Below are 16906 nucleotides of genomic sequence, written 5' to 3'. Positions count from 1 at the left end.
TAGCATCAAAGAGAAAGGTCTCTGTGGGATTTAAATTTAGATTTAATGAAATACAAATATTAAACCAAGTGAATGGATTGAGGCTTAAGATCAGAGAATGTGCTTTCTAAATTTCAGCTTTCAAGACTGTGCTGTTGAATGTTTTAGTCACTAGTCAATGAGGCTATCTGAACTGTAATGTTCTAAACTGATAATGTAGGCCAGATTTTGAAGACTTAGAAAAATAAAGAATATACAACATATCAATATTTTAAATATTTCTTCCATATTGGAATAATAACATTTGGGATATATTTGAGTAAATAATCTATGTCATTAAGACAAAATTTGCTTTTTACTTTTTAATGTGGTTACTAGAAAAGTTAAAATTGTGTGTGAGGTTTGTGTTGAGTTTCTGTTGCACAGACCTGTTTTGGCAGTTGTGCGGTTGTAGAGTCAAGGTTGCATTTCCAAATGTCATCTTAAACAGATCACTTAGTGGACATGGAGGGCACGATAAGCTAATGCAGTGTAAAAGCAAAGCACACGCAACATTTCAATGTGTTAATATCATGATCACATTTAATTTAAGTGAAACAAATTTTCCTAAGTTTTTTTTTTTAGCCATAATTTGAGAATAAATTCAGTTGAAAAGAGCTTAATATATAGCTTAGGAAACAGCTTCCTCGGTTTTTTTCTTTATTTATATTAAATTAGTCTATGGCCACAATCATGAGCTGGCAATATGGGAATTATTTTGTGGTTGTCAGAAAGTGCTGAATATTCAGATTTGAATGTATGTCCAGAAACTCGGAGAGATTTCTCTCTGAAACTATTTCCAGTGCTGCTTTTCCTGTATTGAGGGCTTGAACTTGACTTCTTGAGCCATGTTCCTGGCCCTTTATGGTTTATTTTTCAGATAGGGTTTCATGATTTTTCCCAGACTTGCCTTGGGCTGCAACTCTTCTACCTATGGCTCCTCCATAGCTGGGTTTACAGGTGTGAACTGCACATTAGCTTGTTCTGTGAGGTAGGCTCTCACTAACTTTTTGCTTAGGTTGGCTTTGAACTGTGATCTTCCCATCTCTACCTCCCAAGTAGCAGAGATTACAGGTGTGAACCACTCTATGTGGCCCATAGTGCTGTTAACACGCACTTCTTATTCAATAAAGGAGTTGAGAGGTAAATGCACATGGATTTCTAATTCATATTTTAGTTATAAATTATATGGATATAGATTAAAAATAAAATTCTTGTCCATGTAGTTAGGTGAAAAAATCTTCATGACAATAGATTTGGTAATGATTTCTTGGATAGGATGCCAAAGCACAGGCAGCAAAAGCAAAAATAGGTGAAGTTGCATAAAACTTATCAACTGAACATTCCATGCAGGAAACAACAGAGTAAAAAGGCAACCTATAGAATGGGAGAAAATATTTACAAAATGTATATGTGGTAGGGGGTTAGTATATGTAATATATAAAGAACTCTTATAACTCAACAACACCCAAAAATAACAACCAGAATTAAAAGTGTTCAAATGACTTGAATAGACATTTCACCAAAGAAAATACACCAACTGCAATCAAACATGAAGAGATACTCAAGCCGGCACAGGTGGCTCACACCTGTATCCTAGCTACTCAAGAGGAAGAGATCAGGAAGATAGTGGTTTTGAAGCCTGCCTGGGCAAATAGTTCCTGAGACCCTCTCTTGGAAGAACCCATTACAAAAAAGGGTTGGTGAAGTGACTCAAGGTGTAGGCCCTGAGTTCAAACCCCAGTACTATGAAAAAACAACAAAAAAAGACACTCAGTATTGCTAAACATCAGGGAAATGCCAATCAGAAGCATGATGAGCTATCACCTTACACTCATCAGAATGGCTGTTTAAAAAACAAAAACAGAAAGTGAAAAGTGATGAGTATGTGGAGAATTGGATTGTTATGCATTGCACAGTGGTATGGCAGTGTGCAAAATAGTATGACTGTTGCTTAAGAAAATTAAAAATGGAATGAGCATATTCTCCATTTATCTCACTTTTCAGTGTCCAAAAAAATAGAAAATAGATCTTAAAGAGATATTTGCATACCTTTGCATACTTAAGTTCATTAGCCAACAGGTAGAAGCAACCAAGTGGCAGATGAATGGATAAAATGGATAAAGAAAATGTGATTTTATACACACACATTTGAATGTCATTGAAAATTAGTTTACCTTAAAAAGGAGTTCTGGTTACATGTTACAATATATAAGCCATGAGTACAGTATACTAAGCAAAATAAGATGTTTAAAAATGACAAATGCTATATGATTTCACCCTTATGAAGTTTTTAAAGTAGACAAACTCAAACAGAAACAGAAAGTAGCACGGTGGTTTCTGGGGTCTAGAAAGGAAGAGTAAATATAGAGGTGTTATTTAATGAGTGTAGAGTTTCAGTTTTGAAAAATGAAAAAGTTCTGAAGATCTGTTGCCCAACAATAAATATTTTAAAAACTTCTGAGTGTGGAGCATATGAAAGTGGTTAAGCCAGTAAATTTATTTATATATTGTTTATTAGTGGTGAATTTTATGTTGTGTTTTTCTAATCACAATTGAAAAGAAACACTTTGAAAATATGGTAGTGATTTCTCCAATAAGTGAAAAAAAGTCATGAAGTGTTAGGGAAGCATGAAACTTTTAGTATCTGACATACTATTATAACAATTTCACCTTTGTAAGCAATCTTTATAGAGTTTTATGAATTATCCCCAATGTTAAAAAGTGACTTTTTACATTGAAGTCATAAATACAGATTAATCAAGATGGAATATTGAGAAAGTCATTTGGAATAGTTACAAGCAGTATCAATGTCCTTAAGAAGTGTTTATGTCTTATTCCTTATTTCAAAAATAGACACAGTAAGCCCACTAATTTTGTGGCTTTATTACACATGATGTTGACCAAGGTGGTCAAAAATTATCAATAAAGAAAATTAAAAGAAATTCCAAAAAAACCCCCCCCAAATTTAAACCCCTTCCCTCCTCCATTCTGCAGCTCAAGTGATATGGAGAATCTCTCAATCCCTTGTCATTGTCAGTTGTATTTAAATCTTTATGTGATTAGCTGAGTGTTTCCCTGTCCTTAATTTTGTGAAAATCTGCCTCCCAAAAATGCCAATGGTGCCTCAAAAGCCAGGTAAAGGTGAATGTGCTTAACATAAGTGATAAAGTGAAAATTTGAGATTTGTTGAAAGGCAGCCTGTCCTTAGCAGAAGTTGGGCAGTATTATGGAAAAAATGAAGCAAGTATCTGCAGTAGCCTAAGCATGTGTGGTTTTTCCCAATGGCAATCTCCCTGGAGCCATAAACGTGCCGCCACCAAGAGTGTACTGTGTATCTTTTCTTTCAACATCCAGTGTACTTCTAAAATAGTTACTGGCCTAATTATGACTACTTTAAGTATTAGTCATATACTCAGTGACCTCACTTTTGTGTTCACAAAGTTTCATGTTTCTTTAAATACCATATAAACAGCAGAAGACACAGTATTCATTATCATGTATTGATCAATACATGAGTTCAAGTAGCTTTATTTGTGGCAGTATATTCTATTGCTGTACACCCACTTGAAAACTTGTCAGTATTGATTTGAATGAACTTTGCCAGTCAGTATCCGAGCTGCAAAATAGTCATTATGTCACCAAATCACAGCTCTCTTGGTGAAAATGTGCAGAGATAAACAAAACAAATAATCACCTGGCATTTTCTCTCATGCATATCCTGCACATAATAGGACCTAATTCATGCTATACATATAACTGAAATTTATAGAATTGTAAAACAAAATAAATGTTAGCATAAAAACATAATAGAAATTTCTCTTTTAAACTATATATCATTGATACATAAAATACACACTAGTGTATTTTTTGTTCAGCTCATTTTACTTTCTTTCTAATACACACACATAGCACACACACGTTTTAAATTAATTTTGTTGATTGCCTTAAAAATCATTAAAAATAATAGTATGTCTTCTGTTTATGCTATGAAGAATATGACTATGAGTGTTGCCTCAATTGTTTTAGTTCTTCTCTGCCTTTGGCAAACAAATTTATCAATTCTGCATTGGAAAAATATCATTTGGTTCTCAGTCTAGACAAACTTAATTGATTTTCCAGAGAGGTTCCTTTGTGTTTTTGAAAACTATGTAAAAGCTTTTATGACTTTATTCCATCATTTAATAATACTTTCAACAGAAAAATACACTGAGATGAATCGATCACTGGTTCAATAAAATTAAAATTTCAGATATTCATTATTATGTTTCTATTCTTGCTTTATCCTCCTTTATCTATGTAAGTGATTACACCTGCAGACTCACTTGTCTTGCACAAAGAAGGTCGTATCAGATGGTGTCCTGGAGTTTGCTTAATCATTTATGATTCCTGGTTTTAATAATTTGTCAATTTTTCTTTGCTGCTTTTGTGCTTCAGTAAACAACTTTTAGTCATTGATCCATTCTTTTTGTATTTATAATACATAGAATAATAACAGCTGTAAATAAAAAATGAATTAATACTGAAACAACATATTGACTGAGATGACTCTTAACCTGAATGTTAATAAGCCACATGAACTGTTCTAATTGTTTTTTATTTATTTTTTTCTTTTATTATTCATATGTGCGTACAAGACTTGGGTCATTTCTCCCCCCTGCCCCCACCCCCTCCCTTACCACCCACTCCACTCCCTCCCTCTGCCCCCCACCCCCTCAATGACCAGCAGAAACTATTTTGCCCTTATTTCTAATTTTGTTGTAGAGAGAGCATAAGCTACAATAGGAAGGAAGAAGGGTTTTTGCTGGTTGAGATAAGGAGAGCTATACAGGGAGTTGACTCGCATTGATTTCCTGTGCGTGTGTGTTACCTTCTAGGTTAATTCTTTTTGATCTAACCTTTTCTCTAGTTCCTGGTCCCTTTTTCCTATTGGCCTCAGTTGCTTTTAAGGTATCTGCTTTAGTTTCTCTGTGTTAAGGGCAACAAGTGCTAGCTAGTTTTTTAGGTGTCTTACCTATCCTCACCCCTCCCTTGTGTGCTCTCGCTTTTATCATGTGCTCAAAGTCCAATCCCATTGTTGTGTTTGCCCTTGATCTAATGTCCACATATGAGGGAGAATGTACGATTTTTGGTCTTTTGGGCCAGGCTAACCTCACTCAGAATGATGTTCTCCAATTCCATCCATTTACCAGCAAATGATAACATTTCGTTCTTCTTCATGGCTGCATAAAATTCCATTGTGTATACATACCACATTTTCTTAATCCATTCTTCAGTGCTGGGGCATCTTGGCTGTTTCCATAACTTGGCTATTGTGAATAGTGCCGCAATAAACATGGGTGTGCAGGTGCCTCTGGAGTAACCTGTGTCACAGTCTTTTGGGTATATCCCTAAGAGTGGGATTGCTGGATCATATGGTAGATCAATGTTTAGCTTTTTAAGTAGCCTCCAAATTTTTTTCCAGAGTGGTTGTACTAGTTTACATTCCCACCAACAGTGTAAGAGGGTTCCTTTTTCCCCACATCCTCACCAACACCTGTTGTTGGTGGTGTTGCTGATGATGGCTATTCTAACAGGGGTGAGGTGGAATCTTAGTGTGGTTTTAATTTGCATTTCCTTTATTGCTAGAGATGGTGAGCATTTTTTCATGTGTTTTTTGGCCATTTGAATTTCTTCTTTTGAGAAGGTTCTATTTAGTTCACTTGCCCATTTCTTTATTGGTTCATTAGTTTTGGGAGAATTTAGTTTTTTAAGTTCCCTATATATTCTGGCTATCAGTCCTTTGTCTGATGTGTAGCTGGCAAATATTTTCTCCCATTCTGTGGGTGTTCTCTTCAGTTTAGAGGCCATTTCTTTTGATGAACAGAAGCTTTTTAGTTTTATGAGGTCCCATTTATCTATGCTATCTCTTAGTTGCTGTGCTGCTGGGGTTTCGTTGAGAAAGTTCTTACCTATACCCACTAATTCCAGAGTATTTCCTACTCTTTCCTGTATGAACTTTAGAGTTTGTGGTCTGATATTAAGATCCTTGATCCATTTTGAGTTAATCTTGGTATAGGGTGCTATACATGGATCTAGTTTCAGTTTTTTGCAGACTGCTAACCAGTTTTCCCAGCAGTTTTTGTTGAAGAGGCTACTATTTCTCCATCATATATTTTTAGCTCCTTTGTCAAAGACAAGTTGGTTATAGTTTTGTGGCTTCATATCTGGGTCCTCTATTCTGTTCCACTCGTCTTCATGTCTGTTTTTGTGCCAGTACCATGCTATTTTTATCGTTATTGCTTTGTAATATACTTTGAAGTCAGGTATTGTGATACCTCCAGCATTGTTCTTTTGACTGAGTATTGCCTTGGCTATTCGTGGCTTCCTGTGTTTCCATATAAATTTCACGGTAGATTTTTCGATCTCTTTAATGAATGCCATTGGAATTTTGATGGGAATTATATTAAACATGTAGATTACTTTTGGGAGTATAGACATTTTTACTATGTTGATTCTACCAATCCGTGAGCATGGGAGATCTCTCCACTTTCTATAGTCTTCCTCAATCTCTTTCTTCAGAAGTGTATAGTTTTCCTTGTAGAGGTCTTTCACATCTTTCATTAGGTTTACACCTAGGTATTTGACTTTTTTTGAGGCTATTGTAAATGGAATTGTTTTCATATATTCTTTCTCAGTTTGTTCATTAGTAGTGTAGAGAAATCCTAATGATTTTTCTATGTTGACTTTATATTCTACTACCTTGCTGTAGCTACTGATGGTGTCTAGGAGTTTCTGAGTTGAGTTTTTTGGGTCTTTAAGGTATAGGATCATGTCATCTGCAAATAGGGATATTTTGACAGTTTCTTTACCTATTTGTATTCCTTTTATTCCTTCTTCTTGCCTAATTGCTCTGGCTAGGAATTCCAGTACTATGTTGAATAGGAGTGGAGATAGTGGGCATCCTTGTCTAGTTCCTGATTTTAGAGGGAATGGTTTCAGTTTTTCTCCATTAAGTATAATGCTGGCTGTAGGTTTGTCATATATAGCTTTTATAATGTTGAGGAACTTTCCTTCTATTCCTAGTTTCTTAGAGCTTTTTATCATGAAATGGTGTTGGATCTTATCAAAGGCTTTTTCTGCATCTATTGAGATGATCAAGTGGTTTTTGTCTTTGCTTCTGTTAATGTGGTTCATTATGTTTATTGATTTCGTATGTCAAACCACCCCTGCATCCCTGGGATGAAGCATACTTGTTCGTGGTGAATAATCTTTTTGATGTGTTGTTGAATTCGGTTTGCCATTATTTTGTTGAGGATTTTTGCGTCAATGTTCATTAAGGAGATTGGCCTATAGTTCTCCTTTTTGGAGGTGTCTTTGCCTGGTTTTGGGATAAGTGTAATACTCGCTTCATAAAATGTGTTAGGCAGTTTTCCTTCCCTTTCTATTTCATGGAACAGTTTAAGGAGGGTTGGTATCAGTTCTTCTTTAAAGTTCTGATAGAATTCAGCAGAGAATCCATCAGGTCCTGGACTTTTCTTTTTGGGGAGACTCTTGATTGCTGCTTCAATTTCATTTTGTGTTATAGGTCTATTCAGGTGATTAATTTCCTCTTGGTTCAGTTTTGGATGGTCATGTGTGTCTAGAAATCTGTCCATTTCTTTAAGATTTTCAAATTTATTTGAATATAGGTTCTCAAAGTAGTCTCTGATGATTTCCTGGATTTCCATGGTGTTTGTTGTTATCACCCCTTTTGCGTTCCTGACTCTACTAATTTTGGTTTTTTCTCTCCTCATTTTAGTCAGGTTTGCCAGGGGTCTATCGATCTTGTTTATTTTTTCAAAGAACCAACTTTTTGTTTCATTAATTCTTTGTATGTTTTTTTTGGTTTCTATTTCGTTGATTTCAGCTCTTTTTATGATTTCTGTCCTTCTATTTGTTTTGGGATTTGCTTGTTCTTGTTTTTCTAGGAGTTTGAGATGTATCATTAGGTCATTGATTTGGGATCTTTCAGTCTTTTTAATATATGCACTCATGGTTATAAACTTTCCGCTCAGGACTGCCTTAGCTGTGTCCCATAGGTTCCGGTAGGTTGTATTTTCATTTTCATTGACTTTCAGGAACTTTTTAATTTCCTCTTTTATTTCATTGATGATCCATTCTTCGTTAAGTAATGAGTTATTTAGTTTCCAGCTGTTTGCATATTTTTTGTCTTTACTTTTGTTGTTGAGTTCTACCTTTACTGCATTGTGATCAGATAGTATGCAGGGTATAATTTCTATTTTCTTATATTTGCTGAGACTTGCTTTGTGCCCTAGGATATGATCTATTTTAGAGAAGGTTCCATGGGCTGCTGAGAAGAATGTATATTGTGTAGAGGTTGGATGAAATGTTCTGTAGACATCAACTAGGTCCATTTGATCTATTGCATATTTTAGATCTTGGATTTATTTATTGAGTTTTTTGATGATAATGGGGTGTTAAAGTCTCCCACAACCACTGTGTTGGCATTTATATATGCTTTTAGGTCTTTCAGGGTATGTTTGATGAAATTGGGTGCGTTGACATTGGGTGCATACAGGTTGATAATTATTATTTCCTTTTGGTCTATTTCCCCTTTTATTAGTATGGAATGTCCTTCTTTATCTCATTTGATCAATGTAGGTTTGAAGTCTACTTTGTCAGAGATAAGTATTGCTACTCCTGCCTGTTTTGGGGGGCCATTGGCTTGGTAAATCTTCTTCCAGCCTTTCATCCTTAGCCTATGCTTTTTTCTGTCAGTGAGATGGGTCTCCTGTAAGCAGCAAATTTTTGGGTCTTCCTTTTTAATCCAGTTCATCAAATAGTGCCTTTTGATGGGAGAATTAAGTCCGTTAACATTAAGTGTTAGTACTGATAGGTATGTGGTGATTCCTGTCATTTAGTTGTCTTAGTTGTTTGAAGGTTTGACTGTGCATACCTAAGTTGAGGTTACTCTCTACTTTCTTGCTTTTTCTTTTCCTGTAGTTTGGTGCTGCCTATCTTTTCATGGTTAAGTTGGGTTTCACTTTCTGTGTGCAGAATCCCTTGAAGAATCCTTTGTAGTGGTGGCTTTGTGGTCACATATGGTTTTAGTTTCTGCTTATCATGGAAGACTATTATTGCTCCATGTATTTTGAATGATAGTTTTGCTGGATAGAGTATCCTGGGGTTGAAGTTATTTTCATTCAGTGCCCAGAAGATCTCACTCCACGCTCTTCTTGCTTTTAACGTTTCTGTTGAGAAGTCTGTTGTGATTTTGATGGGTTTACCTTTGTATGTTACTTGTTTTTTCTCTCTTACAGCCTTCAGTATTCTTTCCTTAGTTTCTGAACTTGTTGTTTTAATGATGATATATCATGGGGTAGTTCTATTTTGATCTGGTCTGTTTGGTGTCCTGGAGGCCTCTTGCATCTGTATGGGTATATCTTTCTCTAGATTTGGGAAATTTTCCGTTATTATTTTGTTGAATATATTACGCATTCCCTTCGCTTGCACCTCTTCTCCTGCTTCGATGCCCATGATTCTCAAGTTTGGTCTTTTGATGGAGTCGGTGAGTTCTTGCATTTTCTTTTCACAGGTCTTGAGTTGTTTAATTAATAGTTCTTTGGTTTTTCCTTTAATTACCATTTCATCTTCAAGTTCTGAGATTCTGTCTTCTGTTTGTTCTATTCTGCTGGATTGGCCTTCCGTTTTGTTTTGCAGTTCTGTTTCATTCTTTTTTCTGAGGTTTTCCATATCCTGGCTGTTTTCCTCTTTAATGTTGTCTATTTTTGTCCTGAGTTCATTTATCTCTTTATTCATCGTGTTCTGTCTTTCACTTTGGTGTTTATACAGTGCTTCTATGGTTTCCTTTATTTCTTCTTTTGCTTTTTCAAATTCTCTATTTTTGTTGTCTTGGAATTTCTTGAGTGTCTCCTGTACATTTTGGTTGACCCTATCCAGTATCATCTCTATAAAATTCTCATTGAGTGTCTGTAGTATATCTTCTTTTAAATTATTCTTGTGGGCTTCATTGGGTCCTTTGGCATAGTTTATCTTCATTTTGTTGGAGTCTGGATCTGAGTACTTGTTTTCTTCATTCCCCTCTGGTTCCTGTACTAATTTTTTGTTGTGGGGAAACTGGTTTCCCTTTTTTTCTGTCTTCCTGTCATTGTCTTTGGTGTTGTTACTGTCCCTGTACTGTGTGCAATTAAGTATTTTCTAGCTTGTAATAATAACAATGGTAATATTTAGAATGGAAGGGTGAGCTGAGATGGAAAGCAAGAAGTTAAAGAAATGGGAAAAACAGATACACAGACTGGAGGGAGAAAACAGAACAAGGTGTCAGACAAGAAGATTTCAAAGGTATAAACAGGGAGCATTAGTGTACTAATTGACTGTAAGCTGAACAGACATTAGAGAGACAGAGAGAGGATTGAAAATCAAAAAAAAAAAAGGTAAGAATAAAAATAAAAAATAAGTAAATGAAAGAAAAATCTATTTATAAAAATGTATTAAAATAAAATGAAAAAATAGAAAATTAAAAAAAACCAAAAAACCAAAAAACCTCCAAGTTCAAATGCAGTGAAGTCTCAGTCTCCAATCCTGGAGATGGAGCCTCAGATGTTGTTCTGTAGTTGTCTCATCAAAGGGGACGCATAAAGTAGAACAAAACTACACACACCTGCACAAAAAAACCCCACCAAGTGTCCCAAGTTCAAATGCAATACAGTTTCAGTAAGTTTTTCAGCGTGCAGGTGTAATTCGGTTGTTCTCTCATCGAAGGTAGGGAGACAAAGAAAAAAAAAAAAGAGTCTGGAGACATTTCTGAGAATGGTATCTGCAACTGTGGCTTGCCTGCCTGCTGCTGTCAGCCTGCTGTTGCTAGAGGCGTTATTTATGCAGATCTCTGGGGTGAGCTTAGCACTCACCTGGCCCTGTAGGCTTTGTTTGCTCAGATTTCTCCTGTGTGTGTGCCTCTGCTACAAGCTTTCCACTTTCCATGCACTGGGAAAGGTGACACTGCACCCACATTCTCAGGCCTGCATGTTTATTTACAGTTCATTTGGGAGGTGGGTCTTCCCCCCTCTCCTGTGCAGTTCTCCTCCCACCTCCGCTTTCACAAGCTCTCCTGCTCCTGATTACTGGGCAGTACTGCTGCTCCTGCCAGCCACCATGTTTGTTTACAGCTCACATGGGAAGTGGGTCTTCCCTCCTCTCCTGTGGAGTTTTCCTCCCTCCGCCACTCTCACAAGCTTTCCCGCTCCTGGTTGCTGGGCGTGTGCCCCTGCTCCTGCCAGAGGCTCTCCGGCCAGCCTGGCTTGTTTATTTACAGTCCCGGGAAGGATTCCCTTCCCCCAATCTTCAGCGCTCAGTGCGCCCCACCCTCTTTCCTGAGTGTCTTATTTGTTTTTATTGCTTATTACTCAGTCTCTCTTTTTTTCCCTGGGTGGAGGTCCGTCTGTCCAGGGGGCTATGCTGCTCTGGCCCAGGCTTGTCTGTGGGAGTACTGCAGTACTGCGAAGCTCACCTGGTCTGCGTCTTCCCAAGCCGTCTGGGCGTGGGTGACTGGCGGCCTGGGGGCCCTCCTGGTTTCTCTGTTTAATGTGAGGTGGAGATTCTCTGCACTGGCTGGAGGTGTGGAGGGGTCAAAGTTATGCCTTTTCTCAGTGATTATGCCTGCAAAATGTGTCTCCAGCGTCTCTCCAAGATTTCACTATAGGAGGCTTGCTTTCTGTTTCCTCCCTCTAGCCACCATCTTGGAATCTACTGTTCTAGTTGTTGTTCATGTACACCTTTCAATCAGGTGATGATGATTAAGAATATACTAGAATTTATGGTAATTCTCATTCCTCAAAAGTTTCACCTTTTCTTAAGCCCCTTCCCTCAGCACTGTATTTATTCTCTTTTTTTCTAGCCCTCAATCCTTACCTCTTGCTTCCACCCTAATTCACTTCTCTACCCCAATCCTCACCTCTCTCAATCACATTGCCATGTTGTATTTCTTCATGCACCATACTTTGAACTAAATGTGTTATCTGTCTATCTCTCTATCTGTCATCTGTCTATCTATCCACCTACCTATCATTTGCTAATAATTATATTTACTTATTAGTGGGGCAGAGGTTTGTGATGTGCTAAGATGCATGGTAAAGGTGAGCTGAGGCATGCTCAACATGTTGGCAATGGAGAGGAGCAGCCTAGGTCAAAGTGAGGTCTTCAGTATATATGAGAATTATATGGAGATTGGTGGATAAGAGAAATGAAGGTGAGAAAGGTCGGCCTAGCCAGGTAGAGAGAAAACTTGATGCTGGGAAGACAAGCTGATTTGGGGGGCTTAAATTTCCACTTTACTTCAAGAGTTAGATCAGTTATTTAACCTGTTTGTAATTTACTTTTTTTGGTATATGGTAGGTATAAAACCACAAGTTCATGGAGTTGCTATGAGAATTATGGAATGCAATGCCTGTCATCCTATGGACTTCTCATAATACATGACCACCCTACCTTTTTAAACAAGAGTGAAAGAACAATGGTCAAAAAATGTTGCTGGAAATTTGGGAGTGTTAAGATTCTTTTTTTTTTTTTGGCCTTTTTTGAAGAATTTTATTTGAGTGGTTCTTACAAAGATTGTTGCAATATGAAAGTCATTTGTTTGATAGAAATATCAAGCTGTCTTGTCAAACACACTGAAGTAACCCAAAATACATATTTCAGAGCTCACAGAGCTTAAAAAGAGCAAAGATTATATGCAACCAGACAAAACCTATTTCTGCATTTCCTATTTCTTCCTCAGACTGTTTTCCTTACCAGACTGTCACTAAACATCTTTAGGAAATGCAGGTATCAGTTTGTTTGGAATCTTAAAGACACACCAGAACACATAATATTTACAAAGAAACTTTTACAGATACATTAATTAAAAAGTTACCATCAAGAAATAAAATTTTTAAATCTCCCTTTCTTGTCAAACAATCAGAATGCAAAATGAGATGCTAGCCAAATAACCCTTTTGCTGGCTTAAATTTCAATACAATTAAATGTGTATTTCAGAAACCTATGGTAAACCATGAGCCAAATATTAACATTAATGAAATGTGAAGTGTAACTGCTGTGTAAAAAGTTAGGCTTCTGAAATATTAAAAACATTACATACCTGTCTGCCTTTTTACAGAAAGCACATTTGTTCCCCTAGAGCTATTCCTATAGATCCTTAATGTATTTTCTACATGAACATTATAAAAGGCAGAACAAGAGAACAGCTTTGTATACAGTGGGATTTGCTAGTTAAGGGAGAATGAGCACACTGTATTCCTGTTAACATTTTTATTTTTTCAAAGTAACAGGAATTGTATACAAATGACAGTAGACCCTTGCCTCTTTATTTTTATCTAAATAAAAGATAACTCAAGATGAATTTTCAAGGAAAAAAAAAAGCTATGTACATAAGGGACTTTATCTTCCTTCATCGTCTACTTGGAACCAGTAGTTGTGTTGCAGTCATAGAATCTGGAAACAGGTTGTGGTAAGTTGGAAGAGGTACATATGCTGCTGTTATCATTTTACCAGCAAACCACCTGCCATGCAATGCATTGACGGCTGCAATAGCTGCAGCAATTGACGGGCGCTTCACATACACATTGCCCTGAGCTGAATTTTTATCCACATAAATATGAATAACACCTCCATGTTTATTACATTCTTCAATCACATCATCCTTGATCTCTGTATCCCATCCAACTTCTTCTTCTGTTTGAGGGTTAAACATGTTAGAGAGCTGGAAACACTGTGTTGCAAGTGGTTGAACAGATTGCAGCTGCAGCTAAAGCTGAAGCTTCAGTCTGTTGGGAAAGTTGTGTTTGCAAATCTGCCACAGCACCAAATGCCAAAGAGCCACTCATTTGTAAAGCCTGTTGTGCTGCTGGAGGAATCTGCAAACCAGTACCCTCTGCAAGTCTTGCCATCAGTTGGAGACGACCAGTTGTTCCCAAGTCAATTCCAGTCCTTTCCAGTTCATCACTGTCTAAAAATGAACTAGCGCTAGAAGCATCAGTATGTTCAGTAACATGACCAACTTTCATTGGCCTTCCTGCTAGTTCAAATCCATTAAGTTGTTCCAAAGCCTTTTTGGCACATTCTGAGTTGGAAAATGTAATAAATCCATATCCCTTAGATCGACCTGTTTCACTATCCATCATGAGCTGGATACTTTCAATCCTTCCAAAAGGCTCAAAGATGCCCCGAAGCATATCCTCAGTTATGTTAAAGTGTAATGAGCCCACATAAAGCCGCATAGGTCCAGCACTCCCCTTTTGTAAATTGTTTGCCATTGCTGCAGCTCTGTTTTTTTCTGCCTGTGATGCCTGTACTATGATTGGCACTCCTAAAACTCGCTGACCGGTCAATCCTATCGCTAGAGGCACTGAGCTAACATCCACAAACTCCACATATGCAATTCCTTTGGAGCGTCGTGAATTTCTTTGTTGCCCTTAACGCAGAGAAACTAAAGCAGATACCTTAAAGCAACTGAGGCCAACAGGAAAAGGGGACCAGGAACTAGAGAAAAGGTTAGATCAAAAAGAATTAACCTAGAAGGTAACACCCACACACAGGAAATCAATGTGAGTCAATGCCCTGTATAGCTATCCTTATCTCAACCAGCAAAAACCCTTGTTCCTTCCTATTATTGCTTATACTCTCTCTACAACAAAATTAGAGATAAGGGCAAAATAGTTTCTGCTGGGTATTGGGGGGGGGAGCGGGAGGGGGTGGAGTGGGTGGTAAGGGAGGGGGTGGGGGCAGGGGGGAGAAATGAACCAAGCCTTGTATGCACATATGAATAATAAAAGAAAAAAAAAAAAAAAAAAAAAAAAAAAGAAATCATTCTCACATCTCGAACCTTTCCTACTGCGGAGAAAAACTCTTCCAAATCCCTTGGTCGAATTCTTGCTGCCAGCTGCATACAGAAAACTGTTCTTGCATCTCTTTCTTCAGGAGTTAGATTGTCAATAGGTTCCCTCACAGGGCTCTTGTCTTTTCTGAATGGACTTTTGCTTCGGGAACGTCGTCTGCTTAATTTGATGCTATGAGGCAACCCAATCTTTCCTCGGATGGCACTGTTAAATTTTGGTCCAGAGTAAGGACTTCTGTAGCGGCCTCGGAATCTGCGATCTCGACTTTGTGAGCGGCTCCCTCTCCTTTCTTTGCTTCTACTTCACTTCTGTTCTCGGCTTTTGCTCTTTTTCCGTTCTCTATCTCTACTTCGCTTCCTTTCTTTACTTTTGCTTCTCTTTCGTTCATGACTACGACTTCTGCTCTTGCTTTTTTTCCTCTTTTTGCTACGTTCTTCATGGCCGTTAGCACTGCTCAACTTGTTCTCATCCTTCTTATAAGGAGCCTCAAGCATTGCTTCAATATCAATATCGTCTGCCATTTTCTCTAAACACCTGTGTGGGCTTTCGGACACTTGTGCTCAATTCGGCAAAAGTCTGCTTCTGCTGCTGCTGCTGCTGCTGCTGCTCTTGCTACTGTTAAGCCCCTAGGCCCAGGCCGCGGTACCGCCCAACCCGAATATCGGGCTCCAAGGGCAGCTAGGCCCGAGCGAATCTAAAAGAAACAATGGGATCAGAGGAGCCCGCGCGGGAGAGCAGGACAGCGGCTTCGGCAGCTCAGGATGCACCCCTGCGATAGTCGGCAAGCTCCCTGAAATGGTGGCCGCTGCTTCCCCGTACTCACATTCACCAAGATTCTTGAAATACATGGAAAAGAGATGCAAACACTATTTCAGAAGAAAGAGAAGATCATGAGGCTGTAGTGGAGACATTATTCTATGAAGACATTATGTTGGAAGCAAAACTATATGAACAACTGAACTGTAATTCCATTGGACTCATGGGAATTGATTTTTTGAGTAAGTGGAGAGAGAATGAAGGGAAGGGCTGAAGAAGATCTGAGATAGAATCATGGAGTGTAGGAAACGGCACTTAAGAGTAAAAATGTGGGCTGCATGCCAGGTTTTTGGCAGAACTTAGAAACACAAATATTTTTTACTTGGATAGAGTTTGAATCCCAACTATATATGACAGGCTTAGAGTTATACTTGGTAATTTCAATTTTGCACTTCAGTTCCTGGCTTCTACTGGCTCTGAATTAGTAGGATTCTTGGGAAACCCCAATCAGCAGGAGACAAGGACATCTTTCTCCAGATTTTCAGAAGGGCCCTAAGAGAATGGTGAGCATGGCAGGTGCATCCTTTGAACTTCCTTTGTTTCAATAAGAACAAAGCGTGAGCTAGTCAGTGTTCTTTGATGTGAAACAAGCAATATGGAGAAGTTGAAACATCGTAAGTGGCATGATTTGGATAGTACTGGGTTTGAATTCCAGTTTCTTCAGTCATATAAATTTGAGAATATAAATTAGACTTTCATGGATTCTCCTTTCTTGTTTGCATAATGGGCATGTTAACAATGAACTCTCTAAGAATTTGTGATATTAAATAAGATAACATCTTGGCTAATTATATTGAAAATGGTAAATAAAGGTTTATTTCTTTTTTGAGCATTTACAAGTTGTTTCTCACAACTTTGAGAAAATGGTTCATTTTATTCTCTCAACAAATATTTACTGAGCACCTGCTATGTGTAGACACCCTGGTGGCTGTGCTTGGAATATTATGTGAAAAAGAAGGTAGACATACTCATAGAGTTTATAGAACAGTGTATAATAAATCCAGAATTCTGACTACTAAAAGCATTGGACAATGGCATAAATGTAATTCATGTGTTTAAGCCCATATTTCATCAGGGCACTGTTACTCAATGCTAATTTACAGTAATATTGGACTTCCAATGAAAGGGGTTGTCTTTGGTGGTTATGTGTTTATTTCCACAGCATTGAGGAGAGTTGGCTC

The 16906-nt window shown here is 37.7% G+C and overlaps 1 protein-coding gene across 1 annotated transcript; it reads right to left on the bottom strand.

Moving 5' to 3' along the window:
* Positions 1–13291: 13291 nt before the first annotated feature.
* Positions 13292–15717, bottom strand: LOC109677586 (RNA-binding protein 39-like). Its single transcript, XM_074076222.1, is given in 3 exon segments — positions 13292–13807; positions 13809–14481; positions 14874–15717. Coding segments are annotated over 3 exon segments (1575 nt in total). The 5' UTR covers positions 15431–15717; the 3' UTR covers positions 13292–13462.
* Between the last annotated feature and the right edge of the window lie 1189 nt (positions 15718–16906).

The sequence above is a fragment of the Castor canadensis genome, chromosome 1 (genome assembly GCF_047511655.1).
Source record: "Castor canadensis chromosome 1, mCasCan1.hap1v2, whole genome shotgun sequence".
Classification (NCBI taxonomy): domain Eukaryota; kingdom Metazoa; phylum Chordata; class Mammalia; order Rodentia; family Castoridae; genus Castor; species Castor canadensis.
The sequence above is the reverse complement of the archived record's forward strand: the minus strand, read 5'-3'. Positions and strand labels throughout refer to the sequence as shown.